The 21,227-nt window shown below is 36.4% G+C and overlaps 1 protein-coding gene across 2 annotated transcripts in view; it reads right to left on the bottom strand.

The window, feature by feature from the left end:
• npr1a (natriuretic peptide receptor 1a) overlaps window positions 1-21,227 on the bottom strand; it is a gene marked incomplete in the record, with an annotated part of 58,543 nt that overhangs the window by 26,072 nt on the left and 11,244 nt on the right. For both annotated transcript variants that reach the window (XM_024298447.2, XM_024298448.2), the window contains 4 exon segments: window positions 1,327-1,421; window positions 14,269-14,422; window positions 16,038-16,151; window positions 18,575-18,765. In XM_024298447.2, the coding sequence (XP_024154215.1) occupies window positions 1,327-1,421; window positions 14,269-14,422; window positions 16,038-16,151; window positions 18,575-18,765 (554 nt within the window).

Here is a 21,227-nt window from a genome sequence, read left to right as displayed (position 1 = left end):
ACTAACCATTTATCTATCTATCCATCCATCAACCAACCAACCAACCATCCATCCATCCATACATCCATCCATCCATCATCCATCCATCCATCCATTTGTAAAACCTGACACAGAACAGAAATTTCCTTTGTTTTATAATAACATCCCTGCCAGCTACTAACACATGTTCTGTTGGATCTATCCAGACCAGAGTTCTGGCCAGATCCACATGTGGCTCCCTAATCCTCCACTGTGGCTCTGGCTTTAAAAAATGGGTTTGGATTTTTTTGTTTAACTTATTTTTTTTTTTTTACAAATAAAAATACAATAAAAAATAAAAATAAACTTAAAAGACATATTTTTATCTTCTGCTGCACAACAGTGTGTAGTTCTTAAAAGTGAATCATTGTATTTACATGAATAGATTTTTCAAAGACAACTAATGTTGTCATGTTTATAGTAAAGGTTTAAGTAAATCTGCTGCAACTGGAGGAGGGTGTATTTTATTTTGAAAGGAACTTGCATGCTCTGCTGTCAAAAGTTAAAAACATAAAGATTTTTATATAAAAGAGTATTATAATTAAATTATTGTTATATTTCAAAGCTAAATCTTACAAATGGCTTAATGATCACAAAAACATGCAGTAAATAGAGTGTTTTTCTAAACTGTGAGGTGAGACTTTGTCTTTTCTCTTCCTAATCAGAGTTAAAAATGTCATGAGGTTTACAAAATGGATGTCAAAACATTTGTATTGTCAACATTAAACTTCTACTTTATTGGGTTTCCTTCAGACAGTCATGAAAATGTTATTTAGGATGAAATGAAGATGAAAACATGTGTTTCTTAGATCTAAAAGACAGGTGTAAAACTTAAGGTCTGGAGGACTAGTATATGTTAACTACATGTTTTGCCATTGTGGCTTCTTATTGGCTAAACACACCTGATCCAGGTGATCAGCAGCAGATGAGGCAGCAGAAAAAACAACACGCCTGAACTCCAGGAGTCTGACACACCTGGACTTTAAAATGACCAAATATTTATCTAGAAATATGACGACTAATTAGGAATATTTTATAATTTTCGTAGAATGAGGGCGTCGATTTGATTGTTTTTGCTTAATTTTCTTCATATTTTCGGTTGGAGACTGCAGACCGCAGCTTCCATTTCAGTGAGAACATACACAAACATCCGTCGGAGCTGGGAACTGTCAGAGTGTTTTCACTGTGATTATTCAAGTCGCAGATTTGGCTGGTTGATCCAAACGGACAGAGAAGCAGAGAGTTCTCACATGAGTGAGAAAGCAGCTGCCAATCCATATTTAGTACTTGAACAGAAAGATGATTTACCTCAAACTTTCCAGAGTTGATGTCTGTCATGTCCCATAAGGCAAAGTCTATCTCTCTGTCTCCAAACTCGTCCATTTCTACCGTCCCCATCACTCCTGCAGACACATCATGAGACAAGTTCAACTAAATTAGTACTTTAAGATCTTAAACATTTCTTAATTTGTGATGAAAACAAATGGAAGCAGCTGCTGCTTTTGAAATAAAACTCTAAAAAGCTATAAAAAATCAATAAAACAGCTAAAAATGTGGCAGTAAAAAGAAAATAAAGATCAATTTTCAGTTATGAGGGTGGAGAAAAATCCAGATTTAAAAGGAATGCAGGAATGCTCTGAGTCAGAATTTGGCATTAGGAAAAACTGATGTAAGATCTCCCAAAAATCCTCTTCAATCAAATCTGTTATTTTCTGTTTCTGTTATGTAATCTAAAATATTTCTTCTATTAAATATTTGCTATTTTTAATTACATTTTTAAATATTAAAAGTATTTATTGGATACCGATCATGAAGCCAGATTGTTCTTTGTCAAAAAATGTTACTTTCATTTTTAGATATTTAATATTGTGTATTTCCAAATTAGTGATTAAAGACAGTAAAACAATTGCTTTTCTTGTGGTTAAACCTATAACAAACAACAAAATATCACTTTAAAATACAGCACAAATGGAAAGCTCACATTTCAGTTATAAGGATGGAAAAAGTCCAGATCTTGAAGGAATGTTCTGAGTCAGAATTTGGCATTAAGAAAAATTGATTTAAGATCTCCTAAAAAAATGTTCCTCTTAAATCAAATCTGTGCTTTCTATTATTTTTGTCTCTGTTGTGTAATCTGAAGTATTCCCACTACTAAGGAGTTGATATCCTTTTACATTTTTAAAACTTAAAAGTATTTGTTGGATCAGGAAGCCAAACCAAAAGGTCTTTCTGCATTCTGATGGCTTTTTAGACAGTTTTGGCATTAATTAAGATTTTTTAGGCTATTTTAGAGTTTAGCTAATATTTCAGGCATAATGCTAGCTAATAATTAGCTTATAGCTTTAGCTTATATTTAGCTAATATTTTAGCAACATGCTAGCTGTTTTGGCTGATTTAGGCTTTTTGTGTTTTTTTTAGGCTGTTTTAGAATTTAGCTAATATTTTAGTAACATGCTAGCCGTTTTAGCTACCTTGTGATTTTTTCAGTTTTTTAGGATATTTTTAAGTTTAGCTAATATTTCAGCTACATGCTAGCTTTTTTGGCTAATTTAGGCTTCTATTTGTTTTTCAAGCAATTTCGGAATTTAGCTAATATTTTAGTAACATACTAGTCAAATTTGTTTACTAACTTTGATTTTTTCATTTTTTTAGGATATTTTTGAGTTTAGCTAATATTTCAGCTGCATACTAGCTTTTTTGGCTAATTTATGCTCATATGTTTTTCATGCTATTTTGGAATTTAGCTAATATTTTAGTAACATGCTAGCCGTTTTAGCTACCTTGTGATTTTTTCAGTTTTTTAAGGATATTTTTAAGTTTAGCTAATATTTCAGCTACATGCTAGCTTTTTTGGCTAATTTAGGCTTTTATTTGTTTTTCAAGCTATTTCGGAATTTCGCTAATATTTCAGTAACATACTAGTCAAATTTGTTTACTAACTTTGATATTTTCATTTTTTTAAGATATTTTAGAGTTGAGCTAATATTTCAGCCACATACTAGCTTTTTTGGCTAATTTATGCTTTTATGTTTTTCATGCTATTTTGGAATTTAGCTAATATTTTAGTAGCATGCTAGCCGTTTTGGCTAACGTGTGATTTTTTCCGTTTTTTAGGATACTTTTGACTTTAGCTAATATTTCAGTAACATACTGGTCAAATTTGTTTACTAACTTTGATTTTTTCATTTTTTAGGATATTTTTGACTTTAGCTAATATTTCAGCTGCATACTAGCTTTTTTGGCTAATTTATGCTTTTATGTTTTTCATGCTATTTTGGAATTTAGCTAATATTTTAGTAGCATGCTAGCCGTTTTGGCTAACTTGTGATTTTTTTCAGTTTTTAAGAATAATTTTGAGTTTAGCTAATATTTTAGTAACATGCTAGCCGTTTTGGCTAATTTAGGCTTTTATTTGTTTTTCAAGCTATTTCGGAATTTAGCTAATATTTTAGTAACATACTAGTCAAATTTGTTTACTAACTTTGATATTTTCATTTTTTTAGGATATTTTTGTCTTTAGCAAATATTTCAGCTATTTTGGCTAACTTACCTTTTTTCCCGCTAATTTGGCATTTAAGTAATATTTTCACTTTCAGTTTCACAATCAACTTCAGTGTTTTTAGCTACCAATTTCAGCATCTTCAGTTGCCAAATTCAGCTTACAACATTCACAGTGTGAATATATTAAGTTTTTAGTTAGTTTAAAGCTAATGATGGTAAAGATGTGTGTTTTACATCCACTTTGCACATAATCCGATTAGTTGACTAATCGGAAAAAATATTCGGTGATTAGTCGACTTCTAAAATAATTGTTTGTGGCAGCACTAATGTGTTAGATACAGATCATGAACCCAAATTAAGCGTATGTCCTCTTGCCTTACTGTAGTTCTGGATCAACAAAACAGAACTATAATAAAACTAAAGCCTCAGTTGTGAGTTCTTATATCCAGTAAATGGTCTAGCAATAAAGTATTCATATAAAAACATTCCACACTGAGGGAAAAATGTAATTAATACCTTCAATTATGGAAACAAAATAGAGAAAAGTAATTAAAATAGGAATATGTGTATTTATCTGTAATTACAGACACATAAAGTTTCAAGTTTTCACATTTAAAATAAATCCACATCAGGTCCAAACAAACCTGAGGGTCTGATGAGATCAACGCAGCGTTAAAGGCTGGATTTGAAAGGCTTATTGTTGGAGTGTCGACTGCAGGTTCTGAAATATAAATCAGTCTGAGGCCCGGTGACGCACTTGAACGGTGATGGATGGCTACTGATGGTGTTTCGGTGAGTGTTGGTGGATAAAAGCAGCTCAATCTAATAAAGAGCAGGCAAAGCAGCCTGTTTATCTGGACCATCAATGTCCTGAAATACACACTGACGGGAGTGTGTTACCGCGCTCCAAACCCGCTTTTTGCCTAATTGAGGTGATTTTTTTTTATTTTAGTTCTTGGACATTTGATACGTTTAGGTTGCAAACACAAAAAAAATCATGTTTCTTTATATACTAAATTATTTTTTGTGATTTTTGCCTAATTTCATTGCGGTTTTTATTCCTTAAAGCAATTAATTTGTTCAAATTTACACTTTTAATCAAAAATAAATGCTTTTTTTAAGTAAAAGTCTTTATTAGATTTAGCTAAAACACATGAAGCTACAATATTAAGCTAATATTAGGTAAATTATCTATACAAATGTTGATAAAAATTGACTAGTAAACAACCAAAACTGTTTTAATGACATTTTTCTGATTTTCACTTTTATTCTAATGACGGGAAAACATTTAAAATGTTTATGACTAATCTGGAGTGGAGTAAGGGTCGGGTTGAAGTGTCTGCCGTTGTTTTGACCCTTGTCCTGTTCACACTGTGTTAAGTCAGTAATCAGCACTACTTCTCTGTTTGTTTGGTTGTTTCTCAATATATTTAAGTCCATGCTTTAAGTTATTCATTGACAAGTCTTTGGAAAACTTTTTGTGTTTTTTTTTAAACTAGTTAGGTTATATGTGAAATAGAAAACTCTGGTTTATAGTACTTGTATGTTTACAGTGACGCCTTTAAACCAGCAGGAGAAAAGCTAAAGTCAGAATCTGGGTCAGAAGAGCCACATCAGGTCCAGCCCACATTCTGTCCCAAACTCATGGAATCCAAACCCTGCATGCTTTCTAAAAGGTCTATATGCAACCAGTGCTAATATGATGGCCATTCCGCTGTGGAATCTTCAATGAAAAAAAATTCCCTGCATCATCACTAGAAGAGTGAGTGTTCCAGAGAGCGTAACATTAGCATGGCTAGTAGGGCTCCCACGATTAGTCGACTAATCAAGGACTAATCGACCATTAAAATAGTCGACAACTCGACTAGATTAGTCATTACTTTAAATTATATGGAGTCAGAATGTGGTAAAGTTGAAAGTTATAATGGCACTATGCTAGTTTTATTAACTATTTTGGCATTTATTAAGGTTTTTTTAGGATATTTTCGAGTTTAGCTAATATTTCAGCTACATGCTAGCTGTTTTGGCTAATATAGGATTTGTTCAGTTTTTTAGGCTATTTTGGAATTTAGCTAATATTTATGCTATATGCTAGTTGTTTTGGCTAACTTCAGTCTTGGTTTTTTTTAGGCTGTTTTGGGATTTAGCTAATATTTCTGCCACATGCTAGCTAATTTGGCTAATATAGAATTTGTTTAGTTTTTTAGGTTAATTTGGAATTTACCTAATATTTCAGCTGCATGCTAGCTATTTTGGCAAATTTAGGATTTTTTTTTTGTTTGTTTGCTTTTTAAGATATTTTGGAGTTTACCTAATATTTCAGTTGCATGCTAGCCGCTTTGGCAAACTTTATTTTGCTGTTCTATAGGCTAATTTGGATTTTAGCTAATGTTTCAGCTGCATGCTAGTTGTTTTGGCTAACTTAGGCTTTTTTATTTTTTAGACTAATTTGGCATTTAACTAATATTTTAGCTGGCTATCAGCTTCAGCATTTTCAGTTATCAACTTTAGCATTTTCAGCTATCAATTTTAGCATCTTCAGCTATCGTCACTAGCATCTTCAGCGTCCAAATTCAGCTTACAGCATTCAAGCTAGCATTATCACAGTTAGATCAAGTTTGCGCGTGACCCGACTAGTCGACTCATCGGAAAAAATAATCAGTGATTAGGCGACTATTAAAATAATACACATTGTAAAAAGATACCTCCACCAATACATTCATTATATCCTAAATAAGTATTAAAGCAACTGTTTCTATGACTTGTTTGTCCTATTTTTGGGTCTAATCATCTGATATTATGAAGAAAAGTATTTTGTTTATTTAAATAATCAAATGTAATGTACATTATATGACTTTTATTTCTCTTGGGGCCTCTATTAATCACATTAATAACACTCAAAAACACAAACTTATTGATTTTTTTTTATTATTTGCATCAAACTGCTGAACAAAAACTAGAAAAGTCATGTTTTTTTGGTAACCTTTACAGTTTATTTTTGTAGAGGCTCATAAAAATCCTTGGTGATCAGCTTGAATCATCCTCCTGCTTAGTCATGAACAAGAACCTTGATCTGAGGAGAAGCTGTTTATGTAATTCTCCGGTTATATTTTATGACTGCTATGAGGACTTGCTATTTATCTCCCCCCCCCACACACACAGGTCCCCACATTGCAGCTAGGTAAACAGATTGATGTCCCTGCATTAGTAAAACACAATCAGAGTAATCAGATTAGCCGTCGTCTCCAGCTGAGTCCTGCTGGCAGAGTGTCACTTCCTGTGGACATTCATCCCAAACACCTTCAGCATCATCCTCATAGAAAATGTCTCCCATAAGTATTGTCTGTCTAATTTAAGAGTTTATGTTGTATTTTTTTTGTTTTATGAACATATTTTTTGTATTTTTGTCAAGAAACGTTTTTTTTTGGACAAAATTTGTTCAGAGCATTGGCTGTTTAATGAAAGCAGGAGTGTGACGTCATCCAAAGAAAATATTTTACTTCTGGCTTCAACCAAATCAAGTCCATTCAGTCACCATTTTTTCATGATATGGACGCCGCCATGTTGAAGCCAGACGTCATTAATAAGCAGTGACTGGTCTAAGTTAGCCTGAAACCAATGAGATATATTACTAAAGATGCTACGCTAGCCTGTTACTATTGAGCAAGAAACGTATAGAGCGACGCCATATTGGAAAGGGCAATAAACAATAAAATGATTAATTTCGGTGTAATTTTAAAATGTTAAATCACGCAGGAGCTGGGGCACAACACCAGGCAGGCAGTTTTCTGTACGCCACATGTCCCTGAATTCCTTTATTAGCTGACAGTTTGTGAAAAGTCAGGTTGTTGTTTTGTGCTGTTTGTGCAATTGTAGCACATCAGTAAACAGGAATGCCCTGCCTAATATGGCACCCAACTTACGGAACAAGCTAGAGTAGCGATTCTAGCCTCACTGGTCTGAGACAACATTACCATGACAACAGCTTCTGCCAATCAGGAGTGAGGTAATTCGATGGCCACACCCCTACCACTTCATTACACGAAGTCTGTCAATCAAACGTTTCAAACAGTAAACGTGGAGGCCAGCAGGCTCCACCTACTTTTACTGAGGCATCTGATTGGTCAGTTTATAGCCTAAACTACTTTCAAAAATATCAGGAAAGAAAAGTAAGGTTGTAAAAGAACATGCTAAAGAGTGACCAAACAGGGAAGTTGGAGGCTGACTCCACCCACAGCCGAAATTCAGCAAAATTCAAAATTCAACTGTGATACCTCAATTCAACCTGTAGGGGGCAGCACACAGACGGTTTTTGACTAAATTTTAAATATATAATATTAATATATGTAACTAATTAATTAATATATATATAATTAAAAAAAATATCAAAAATGTTGACAATGACCAACAGACAACACATTTAAAGCCCCATATATAGAGGTCAACAGCCAAAAAAAGTTGATTAAGGATTTGGTTTTTGATCGCCATTTTTGCTGAATAGGTAATGTTAGCTTAGGGGTGTGAAGGGCTGTAAGCTAGCAGGAGGGAGTGTAAACAGATACGTGACAGGAAGAGGAAAATTCCTATACTTCATTACCCAGAGGCGAATTTCTAATGAACTCAGCTGCTCTACAGAAACTATGTCTAAGAAAACAACAGTTTAAAAAAAATGACTAAAAATAGAATTATTGCAATTAAAAGACAATAGGGAGGGCTTTGAAAATAGATCAAAAGGTGATCGGAGATGCTACAAATAATGTTTCCCTCTTGTGTGTTAACATTGTTTTAGCTTTTCTGTTTTTTCTTTTGTGTTTAATCACATCAGATTATTCCATTGACTTGTTTTGCTCTGTGTCTTTTTTAGTCTTTTCCTCTTTTGGGCCGTACCATCTTGTCCTTGTGTTTGTCCCCTTGCTTTCCTGTAAATACTTTTCCTTTCCCAGATCGCCTCTAAAAACCTGGATTTCCAGTTTCGCTGTTGTTGTTTTGAACCTGCAGAACTTGTTGGTCTTTTTCCGGCCTCGTCCTTTAAGTCCTCAGGAGGACGTTTGTCCTTTTTCGAGGTTTCCTGTGATCTTTCCTTTATAAACTTTTTTTTATCCTTATTGTTTCTTACTAATCTGAACTGCTGTGCCAAAATTCCTTTTTTTCCCGTCATCTATTTTTGTCATTTGGGCCTCTTTCTTTATTGATTGATAACTATTTTCCCCGTTAACTCTTCTAAAGATGGTCAAAACCCACAAGCATGTTGATATCAGTGACATCTCTATTTTGTCTCCTTCTTTAGGTCTTATTGTTGGTGGAAACTCTCCAACATGTCCAGTTTCAGTTTAAATCATTGATGCTGTTGTATTTGCTCAAAATGATAAAAAGGTTTCTCTTGTTTTTGTTATTTTTATGATTTTTTTTCCTCTAATAAAAGTCATTTTACCAAAGTTTGAATCAACATTTTCGGTGGATGAACCGCGACTTTTTTCCGGTCAGTAAGCAGCAGGTCGGTCTCAGCGGCCGTGATGATGGATCACAGTCTGTCCCCGTTATTTGTTCAGCAGTTTCTCTTTCTTTGTTTAGTTTTGCTCTAAAAAAAACTAAAACTCAACAGACGTGAGCTGTTTGGGGGGTTTGTTTGATAATATCAGGATTGGGAGTCAGACTGACTCAGACTAGATCAGAGAAGCATAAAAAAACAGTAGAAGACAAATTAATAGTTATTCAAATAAAAATATAACTGAATAGAAAAAATCTAGAGCTGCAGATAATAGAGCCCATGACAATTTCCCAGCATTTATACTGGACCTTTTCTGAACTAACACTGTCATTTTGTTGCATAACCTAAAAATACCCCAACATTTTGCAGCTCTGTTGAGCTTAACATCAAAAATAATGTGTGTATATAGATTACTAAATTTTGTTTAAAGGTAAAAATTGGACTTTTCTAGGTTTGATTCTGTAAAAGTGAGTTTTGCAGGACATTCCTGATGTTAGATGATGTTGGACTACAGCGCTGCCACGATTAGTCGACTAATCCACGACTATTCGACTATTAAATTAGTCGACGACTACTTTAATAGTCGAATAGTTGTTACTTTATATCATATGGACTCAGAGTGTAATAAAGCTGAAAGTTATAATTGCATCATGCTAGCTTTTTTGAACTTTTTTGGCATTTATTAAGGTTTTTTAGGTTATCTTGAAATTTAGCAAATATTTTATCTACATGCTAGCTATTTTGGCTAAATTACACATTTTTTATTTTTTTAATTATTTTTGGAGTTAAGCTAATCTTTCAGCTCTGTGCTAGCTATTTTGGTTAATTTGGGTTTTTTATATTTTTAGGCTATTTTGTAGTTTAGCTAATATTTCAGCTGCATGCTATCCATTTTGGCTAATTTAGGCTCTATTTTTTGTCTTTTAGGTCATTCTGTAGTTTAGCTAATATTTCAGCTCTGTGCTAGTTATTTTGGCTAATTTGCGCTTTTTTGTTTTTAGGCTATTTTGTAGTTTAGCTAATATTTCAGCTGCATGCTAGCCATTTTGGCTTATTTAGGATGTTTTTTTTTAATCTTTGAGGTCATTCTGTAGTTTAGCTCATCTTTCATCTCTGTGCTAGCTATTTTGGCTAAATTACGCTTTTTTATTTTTTTGATTATTTTTGGAGTTTAGCTAATATTTCAACTGCATGCTAGCTATTTTGGCTAATTTAGGCTCTATTTTTTGTCTTTTAGGTCATTCTGTAGTTTAGCTGATATTTCAGCTCTGTGCTAGTTATTTTGGCTAATTTGCGCTTTTTTTGTTTTTAGGCTATTTTGTGGTTTAGCTAATCTTTCAGCTGCATGCTAGCTGTTTTGGCAAACTTAGGTTTTTTTCCATTTTTATAGTAATTTGGCATTTAACTAATATTTTATCAGGCTATTAGCTTATGCATTTTCAGCGATTAGCTTCAGCGATTAAGGTATTAGCTTCAGCAATTTCAGCTATCAACCTCAGCATTTTTAGCTATCAATTTTAGCATGTTGAGCTGTCAGCACTAGCATCTTTAGCAGCCAAATTCAGCTTCACACTAGCATTATCGCAGGTAATGCTATATATCTAGTTTTTAGTTTGTTTAAAGCTAATGATGTTAAGATGGGCTGCTACAAATAGTCAATTATTCACAACTATTTCGACGAGAAACTAATGGTTCATTAAAGGTTTAATAAACTATCACCTTTACTTTAATTAGCATATGGTTTCAACACTTCAAGTTTAAAGCTAATGATGCTTAAGATGTGTGCTTTACAATCCAGTTTGTGCATGACCCGATTAGTCGACTATTAAAATAATCGTTTGTGGCAGCACTATTGGACTATGACAGTTTATGGACCTTAAGAGGAAGCTGCATTCCTAACCTGCATGATTTAGTCAAAAAATTCTAAAAAGGCTCAGGAATACTTTCTGAAACTTGATCCACTGAACCATCTGCAAAGCCCATTAACAGTGGGATGTTTTAAATTGTTTAGAAGAGTCAAAATTTGACATTCCTGAAGGAAATCACACGTTTTCTGATCTAAAGAAGACAAAGATCTTTAATCGTTTTGTTAAGTTCAGTGGATGGTTTGGATTGCTTAAGGATAAGAACGCTCAAAGCTGTACTAACCCTCCAGACAACGTCTTTATCAGGGAAGATCTGGTGTTTTCCAGCAGGAAGATGCAAAAACCACAAAAGTGCAGCAATTAGAACGGAGTGGATTCTGTCCTAATCGAGCTGCCGTGAGTCCAGATTCTCTAAGGAACATTTGAGCCATCAATAAAGTAGAAGTACGTCAAAGTACGGCATGAACTTTTCCCCTTTCTGGAAATGTAAATGAGGCAGACACTTAACCCCACATTGGTTTTAATCGTAGGAGAACTGAGTCATTTTAGATCAAAGCCTCTGCCAAATGATTAACTATGAATGTGAATGCACTGCTTTGAAAAGAAGAGGAAAAACTTTATTCAGACTTTCAGCAGACATTTGGAATTAGCTCATAGAATTGCAAATTGCTTCAGTTTAAACACTTCTTTTAATTTTAATCATGTTCTGCTGTGAATAAAATACTGGCTAATGTCATTTTAAAGACCGTCATTGATGAAAATTGTGTTTTGAACACCTTTTGTGGCATTTTTCTGATGATGGAGGCCATATATTAAAAAAATTAAACTAAAAAAATGCATTTCTGAGTATTTCTTTATTCAAATGGGTCTGAATTAGGATTAAAGATTGTAGTTTTCACCTTCAAAACTACAATCTCTCCTTTACTCTGTTGATGGGAAGTGGGGGCAGACTTACTCTGTGCCAACAGTCATGCCCACAACTCAAGAGGTAAATTTCTAATGAACTCAGCTGCTCTGCAGAAACTATGTCCGAGAAAACAACACAGATTTTGACTAAAAAATAAACATAATTAAAAAACTTAACAGAAACGATTTGAAAATAGATCAAAAAAGGATCAGAGTGGTTTAGTTTTCACTCGATTCATATTTAAAAAGATGTCTCAACTTTTCTGGAGTTAAGGCCATTGACTGTATATGAGAACTGGACCAAGTCAGTATGATGTCACTAGGGCCGGGAATCGATTAGAAAAAAATAAGCAATTAATTTCAAATTTGGAAAAAATTGATTGTGAATAACCGCTATAATTTTTTTTAAGTCTCAGTATTTGATGACCACTTATTATCTGTGAATAATCACAATATTAAATCAAACTCTATATTTAGAAAATTTAATTAATGCTGTCAGTCGATAACAAAAAAAAGTGATTAATCACACTTTTGTGTTGGGATTATTCACTATGTATTACCAGCTAAAATGTATGGCGATACAAACACGTTGGAGCCAGTTGACTATCAGTCCAAGTTAGTCTGAGTCATAGACATATACATTACCACTGGACAAAACAGGATGTGACATCATCCACAGAAAATTCTCGTGAAATCCGGCCAAATCTGCCAGTGATTTTTCTTTATTTACCTGGTTGAATAAAGATTTAATAATAATAATAATAATTACAGGCACCGACATTTGGAACAGCGACTATCCCAAGTTAGTCCGAGTCATGTTTTTAGAGTAACTACAGTAACCAATCATGAGTGAGCTTGTTCAAAGTCCACACCCCTTCGACTGAAAGTGGGCTCGAGAGAAACTGTCAATCAAACGTTCAAGGTGGGGCCACTTGAATAACTTGCGTAAAAGAAAAAAATATGAAAATTAGAAAGAAGATGTTAAGAAAAATGTATCAGAGCAAGAATGGTTATTCTGTTCATTTCTAAATAGAAGTCTCTAAGATTTTGGCTTCTTGGAGCCAGCGGGTACTTCCTGTTTGGAACATGAGGGGGGAGGGGTGTCCAGTGATTCTACAGTCAATGGTCTGAGTCGATGTTTCTATGGTAACAACGTTTTCCTTAACCCCTGAAAGACCATAAAGTGCAGGACTATGGTTATGCCCAAATTCCCTCCATCAATATTTGTTTCGAATAAAAAATATCGTTCAGATGCAATGCATTGTGGTCTTTAATCACCAATCGAGTGAGGATCAAGAGACTTCTGGGAAATTTTTAGGACACTGGATTTTGGAATTGTAGAACCAGAAACCTTGAAAAAAAAATGCCCCATATAGAGCACTGAGTAGTGAGGGAATTCAGATAAAAATGCTCTGAACGTTGGACACATGCTTTTATCGAGGCATCTGATTGGTCAGTTTATAAATTGAATATCTTGAACTGTAGATGTAGCATGTAAAAAAGTGCAAGAATGGTTCTTCTGACAAATATGACTGAGTGAAAGCTGTTAGAAGTCTATGGGATTTCTTGGAACCAGCGGGAACTTCCTGCTTGGAACGCTGGTGGGGAGGGGTCACTCAGTCCAGTTCTCACATACAGTCAATGGATTCCACACTCTGCCATCTTCTAGCAAATGTGAAGCCAAATCAACTTGGAAGTGAAGCTGACATTAAAAAATGACAAATAATCTGAATAATTAAAATGTAGAATGCTTTTAGACAAACAACCGTTTTCTGAAAGGTAAAAACAACAAACCAGATTTTTTTTCTCTCTTTGTTTTTGCACTCATGAGCATTTTCCTGAAGCTGTTAGCAACTCTGACAAATGATGGACAACTTCCTCTCTCTGGAAACAATAAAAGACGTTCGGCCTCGCCGTTTTCCTCCATGTGAACGCCGCAGCTTGTGATATGCGGCGGGTCGTCCAAAACAAACTACAAAATACTCCTCTCCGTTTTGCAGCGTTCCATCCCGAACACAAGCAAAATATGAGGGAAGCAGAAAATATAGACGTGGGGTATATTAAATCTCTTGTGGTGTGGTTTTCCTCTCCTGGTCGTTGGTTTGGGTCTCAGACATCCTGTTCCCAGTGTGAGTGCCAGCTGGTACAAATTTACAGTGCAGCGTTACGCTTAAACGCTAATTCCCTGCAGACATACATCATAGCCATGAGAATGCGAGCGTGTTTGTCAAACCCAGATTCTAACTTCCAGAGCTCCGAGAGCCCCGGTAGGTCAGTTTGGACCACGGAGTGACTGATGGTCTGCAGAAGGAACCTGGTTTCTGTCAGGAAACACTGAGCTAACGTCACGTTTGCGAAGCCTTTCCGACTCCCGTAACAGCAAATGATTAACGGGGCAGACTCGACTGTAAAACATCAGCTATAACTTTCCGGTAAAATCCAGAAGTCGTGTTATTGTTACTCAAACTGCATGAAAAGGTAAACGGTCACCTTGGAAGGTCCGGTTCCACATCCTCTGGGTAACCATGTCTCCTTTGGGTCTCAGCACCGGCCGCTGCCCTGGGTTGTGTTTGCTCAGAGTCTCGTTCAGAGCCTGAGAGTACAGCATCACTCCGTCGTAGAATCCTCCTGCTATGAGGTTGTACTGACGAAGACACAGATTTACAGGGTCACTCTGACAGTTCTATGGTTCAAAATCTACGAGAACAAAAACTTTTGTTTGATTTGATCTCGTGGTTTATTTCAAGCATTAAAAACAATTGAATATTGAAATAACAATTCACAAAAAAACATAAATATATCAAATCTACTTTAGATATAAAGTCATAAATTGATCAGAAAATAAAGAAAAATTAACACATCTTAAGATGATGTCATCTTGACAGTATAATTGCAGTATAACGAAAGCAATTCATGTGTCAAATTTGACTCCGCTAACTCTTTTGATGCACGCCAAACTCAAAGCTCATCTAAAAATGTTTTCATAAACTTTCTGTTGCATGTGGGAGGAGCTACCATCAAGTTTTAGCCTCATTGCTACATGGAAGCATTTATTTAATTAACATTGCACAGAAGACACAGATAATGCTAAGTTTATTTTATTTTAAAGAGCTCTACAAAAACATCAGTAATTACGTCTCCATGTTTGGTTTCTTGAGAACATTCAGACTTTTTTCTAGGGCCAATGATTTCCAGATTTGATTTGATTCACCAGAGCCTGAATCAATTAAATTCCAATTTTTTATTTTTTTTTAATTCTTTCAATCCACTCAATTCAGTTTGATTCAATTTTGAGTTTGCATATTTAGACACATTTGTTTAGAAATACATTAATAATCTATATATGTTTTGAAGATATTCATATTAGTCTGATTCAGTTCACATAGTGTCAAATTTATAAGTGAAATTTGCTAATATGTTGCATGGATTCTTAAACGGAGAAGCTCCATCAATTGTTCGGATTCTCCTGGAGAAGTTTGGCCACTAGATGGCGATCACACTATAGTATTACATCTTATTCCAGAAAAAGAAGCATGAGCAAAAAACTTTACTTTAGACCACAAATGGTTGCTTAACATTTATTTTTTTTTTAAAAGAGTTCATGTAAAGACGTTAATTTAGTCAGCAATGTATGCCTAGGTCAACTGAGTGTTAGCATTAGCCTTCCTATGGGAAATCCCATCATACCTTAGCATCAAGCTAGCGGACTTTAGCATTATGAGTTAGATAAATCTAAACTTTTATGGATCGATTATTGATCTATGAAGCTTTGATCGATCCAGATTGATACATAAATTTGATCGTACTTTTGTGTCGCTGAAAATGTCATCATTCAAACACAGCTCCTGCGAAAATGGAGAACCTCAACATACTGAGAATTTCTGAATGATCTTAGATAAAAATGTAGGCTATTTTAAGTGACAGCAATGCAGACTATACTAGAAAAAAATAAAAATCCTTTTTGCTTTATGTCAATATATGGGGTCCATATATGACGAATTGGGGTGAGAATACGTTGGTTTCTCCTCTTCTACTAACCCAAAAGCAGCTCTATCAGAGTTCTTCTGCATATTTATATTTTTACTGTACTGTTGTTACAAAATACCTGCATGCTAAACACAGAGGACTTAATGTGAATTCACCCTAAGGCCTCTAGTGAAGAATGACATTTACTCACTCCTGTTCTTAACCACTTTGGATAAAAGGAACAAAAGTCTCTGTTCTCTGAAAGCATGAGCCGAGCTAAAGCGCATATTTACCAGAGAGTCTTTGATGGTGAAGTTGAACATTTTCTCCGCGTCTTTCTTCAGAGTTTCCACAAACTGGTGATATTCTGCATTTTGAGGCTCCAAGTAGGTCAGCACCTTCACACTCTACAGAAAACACATGAGATGATGTTGTAATGTTTAACTCCTTTTCAAAGTCTTGATTGGTAACCAGCTTTAACTCAGAGAATTAATTATTTAAAGACCCACTCCAATAAAAATTGTGTTTTAAACATGTTTGTAGCATTTTTAAGACATATATGTAGAAAATTAAACTAAGAATTGCATTTCTGAGTATTACTTTATTCAAATCAATATGAATCAGGCGAAGAAAAACAAAGATTGTATTTGTGGTATGTGAAATATGCTTGCAGAGACCATAAGGTCCCTAATCTGAGCTCTCAGAAATGAGATAGGGAAGAGGGGCGGGGTTGCCCAAAACTCGAATGAACTTCTGCCGCTCTGCAGAAACTACGAGCTAAAAAACAATCAAAAATATTTTATTTTGGCTCAAAACAACATAATTATAGTTAAAAGACCACCGGGAACGCTTTGGATTTTTTTATCCCTCCAGTTAAAAAATGTCATCAGAGCAGTGGAGATGAAAGCTGTTCATCATTTCAGAAATACTGTGTAAATGTGTTTATGATTGATTTTCCATGTTCTTTTGAAGTAAAGCATCTTTATAATTGGACTTTTGATGGATTTAACAATATGAATAAAAAACTACCATAGATTCTGCTAGAAAGGAGTAAAAAAAGCTGGTACAAACAGGAACCATCAACAAAAGAGGAGTGGATCACTAGTACTCATATTATATACATGATAGAAAAACTTTCTATCTCAGTTCTAATTCAGACATAAAGGTATTATAAATCCCTGTGCGTCTTTTCTCTCATTTTTTTCAAAAAAATTCTAAAACAAATAAATTATAATAAAAAGACCACTGGGAATACTTTGAAAATAGATCAAAAGATGATCAGAGTGGGTCTTTAGCCCAGGAGAGTCACTGGCGACACCTAAGTAGCACACAGTCTTTGACATACCATGACTCTTTAAGTGTTTACATGATCAACATGAATCAGGTGATTCTGGCGCAGAAAACAGCGTCTTCAAATCAGCCTTGCACCGGTAAAAAGCCACAAACAACACATTTTCATTCCCAAGTCATCACATATTGACGTTTGGCTAAGGAACCCTCCAAATTCAAATGGATGTTTTGGGTGTCCCTAACTCGTCGTTCTTTAACACGCTGGCTGTTCCCATTAAATCACGGGTCCCAATGTCCGGGCCGTGAACTGGAAACGGTCCAGTAATGGGACACGGAGCCGTCCCATTACCCTAAGTGGGTCCGGTACCACATCATGGCCTGGTTTGTGTCCGTACCACGTCTGGTAGAGGGTCAGGTCCGTTACCTTATCTGATACCGCATCTGGTAGTGCATCTGGTACCGGGTTAAGTCAGGGTACTGGTATTGGGTTTGGGTACCGGTACCGGCCGCATCCTAAGGACCAGTCCGCGTGCTGTACTGTGGTTGATACCGCGTCCGAATCCGCGTCAAATACCACATCCGATACCACGTGCGATACCGTGTCCAAAACTGCGTCCAATACCGCGTCCAATACTGCATTCGATAACGCGTCGGATACTGCATCCAATTCCACGTTCGGTACTGTATACTGTGTTAAATCCCGCTTCCAAACCTGCGTCTGATATCGCATTTGATACCGCGTCCAATACAGCGTCCCATACTTTGTCCAATACTCTGCTCAATACCGTGTCCAATACCGTGTCCAGTACTGCGTCTAATACAGCGTCCTATACCATGTCCAATACTGAGTCCCATATCGCATCCAATACCGCGTCCTAGACCGCGTTCCATACCGTGTCCAATACTCTGCTCAATACCGCATCCAATACCGCATCCAATACCGCATGCAATACCGCATCCAATACCGCGTCTAATACAGCTTCCAATACCGCAACCAATACCGCGTCCAATACCTGAACCAATACCGCGTCCCGTACCACATTCCATACTGCATCCATTACCGCGTCCTAGACCGCGTTCCATACCACGTCCAATACCGCAACCAATACTACGTCCCAAACCGCATCCATTACAGCGTCCCATACCACATCCAATACTGCGTCCTAGACGACGTTCCATACCGCGTCCGATACCTCGTCCCATACCACGTCCAATACCACCTCCTTAGACCTACAGACCTTTGATTTTATTACCAGACAGCACGTCAAAAAACGACAAGTTGGGGACACCCAAAATGTCAAAAAGTGACGTGGAGGGGTCCTTAGCTAAACGTCAATATGTGACGACTTGAGAATAAGAATTTGTTGCCAAAACAGAATAAGTCGGTTAGTGTTGATTTTGTAAGAACTGCTACTACTACTCTAAAGTTCTCTGAAACTGTTAGTTGCTTAAATGGTTGAAGAGTTACGGTTGTCAAAAGAATGTCAGCGTTGGAGCTAAAGCTCCAGTGTCAAAGGTTTAAAACGCCATAGCGACTCACCCTGAAGGCGAGATGGGCTGCATAGTCGTCCTGGTCGCCTCTGAACCACGGCGTGACGGGCTGTTCGCCACCCAAACCCTCAGCGAAAAGATCAATGAAGAAGAAGACGTAGTTCTCCAAATCCACGCCCTCCTTCCAGAACTGGACCATCAGACTCCTCAAGTTGTCCCAGGAGCAGCACAGGTACACAACTGCGAAAAGAAGTCAAATGTTTGTCACAAAAAAATAAATAAATAAAGTGCGGATATGACTCTGGACACGTGCTGACCATTGTGCTTGAGAAATTCAATGTAGGCTTACATAATATTGGTGTGGTTTATTTAAACTTCTTCCGTGATTTTAACATGGTTCAATCGTGATAGATCTGTGACAACTTCATGTTAAGACCACATCTTTTCTCACTTTCTCCCATATATTCGCGTATGGATGATTTTCCTCCCTGCAATATGTGCAAAATATAGGTGGTGGGTTTGTGACACAGCCTTAAGGTTTTTAAGGTGCCCCACATTTGTACGAACTATCTCTGTATATTTGCTGTCACTTTTATGTTTTAATCTTGTTTTAATGGCGTTCCGTCTCTCCATATAAGCATGGACTTGGGCCTAATGTGACTTCCCTCAGACTGCAGACCGGGTCAGGAGCTGACAAACTGACCTCAGCGAGCAGCTCGTCAGTCTCCATGGAGATAATCACAGATCCTACTATAATGAGCGCAGCGCTCAGACAGGACATTCCTGTTAGGGATCATTTCAAATGAAGATTGTTGAAGGTGTGAAACCCCATAAATATAAACGGAAACGTCTTTGGGGTTGAATTTCTCCAAAAATATAAGCGATTTTGCACATTAAAGTCTCATTAAGGCTTTCTGATTTATTTTTAAATAATCACAACTTGAATTTATATAAAATTGGAAAACATTCATTTTAATAAACATTTAAAATAAAAAAAATAACTCTAGTCACTCCAACTCCACCCACACAGTCTCCATACAATCCCCAAGGTGGACTTATTCATGACAACATGAGAGTTTCACGTGGAAAACTGCAGTTTTTAGAAGAACAACAAAAAACGACGAGACCGAGGGATCGTTTTTGCTGCGACACACATCCCCGTTTTCAGAGGACATCGATTTACTTTAACAACCAAACCAGAACTCGCTCCCATTTCTGCCTGAATTTCCAATGATTTACAATAGAAGACACTTCCTCATGATGTGTAAACAGATTTGCATCCCCACCTTATGAATTATACCTGTTGTGTACACAGACCCACATACACATAAAGGTAATTACTGTGACGACATCCAGCATTGCCGGGGGTAACGGCTGGTGTCAGCTGGAGGACAACAGGAGTAGTTAAAACGTCGTTTGACAATCGACCGTCTCTGCTGGTGTTTTAAAAACACCACAACAAGCTCTTCTACTCAAGAAAGCTTTTATGCATTTTTGCTTTCTTCATCAAAAAGGACACCTATAAAATAAAATTAACATTAATTATCTTTTTCAGCTTACGCAATAGCATGTGAAGGAACTCGTCCCATTTGTAGATGATCCATAATACTGCTGCACATCTCAAAAAACAAGACGATCAGATCTTTGGCTTCCTGTATCTGATTTAAAGACACTACTACTGGGTGGTCAACTTCACAACATCCTCACTTTGCTTTGCTAATTAACAGTGGGGTGGTCCCTGAAACCTCACAGTAAAAGATCACAATCTGAACTCTCCAGTTCATGGATCCCACGACCCAAGCCTGCAAACACAGCACCCGACTTTGTTGATCCAAAACACTAAACCTTCCTCCCACATAAAAAGAAAAACCCTCGACTGTTGGGACCGCTTTCTTATGGCTCCTAACCCAGAAAGACCACGAATTAGTCATTGAATGTAAATATTTGTGTTCCTCATCAATCCAAACAGTTTGAATTTTACAAACATCTTTGGAATTTGTGGTAACTTTGTTTCTTATATCATGGCCCGGGTGCTAGCCTAATAACTTCTCAATTCTTTTGCTACCAGAAACAAGATATATTTAAACATACTTGAGATGTTTCGATGGAAACGTTCAGTCTTCATTAAGGTTGTTTCTGATGAACATTTCTGTCGAAACATGTCAAGTTTGTTTAAACATATCGTGTCTGATGACAAAATAATCAAGAAGTTATTAGTACTATAGACACTATGAACTTCACACTGAACAACAGGAACTTGAAACATACACTCACTAGCCCCTTTATTAGGCACACCTGTCCAACTGCTTTCTAATTTTCCAATAACACGATAGCAACTCAATGTCAGTAATTCCTCTGTGGGCTCCAGCTCCAACTTCACGGCTCAGTTCTACTTCCACTCTGCCATTTTGTTGGGTCAGTTCATGTTCCAGCAAGTCATAGTCAAGTCCTCCTTTGCATGGTCATGACCTTCTGGCCTTTGACTACAAGTCTCAGCCTGTCCCTTTGTGTATTCCTCCTCTGTTTCCACCTTGGGGAGTGTCTGGAGCTCTTGCCTCATTACACCACAGAGAGATTTCTTCAGCCACTGTGGCTTCAGGAGATCTCCGATGTAAGTGATCATATTCACCCCAAGACTTGGAACCAGGATTACCATTAACTCTACTTCTGACTTCCAGGATCACCTGTGCACCTGGTGGCAA

Source organism: Oryzias melastigma, linkage group LG11 (genome assembly GCF_002922805.2).
Source record: "Oryzias melastigma strain HK-1 linkage group LG11, ASM292280v2, whole genome shotgun sequence".
NCBI lineage: Eukaryota > Metazoa > Chordata > Actinopteri > Beloniformes > Adrianichthyidae > Oryzias > Oryzias melastigma.
The sequence above is the reverse complement of the archived record's forward strand: the minus strand, read 5'-3'. Positions and strand labels throughout refer to the sequence as shown.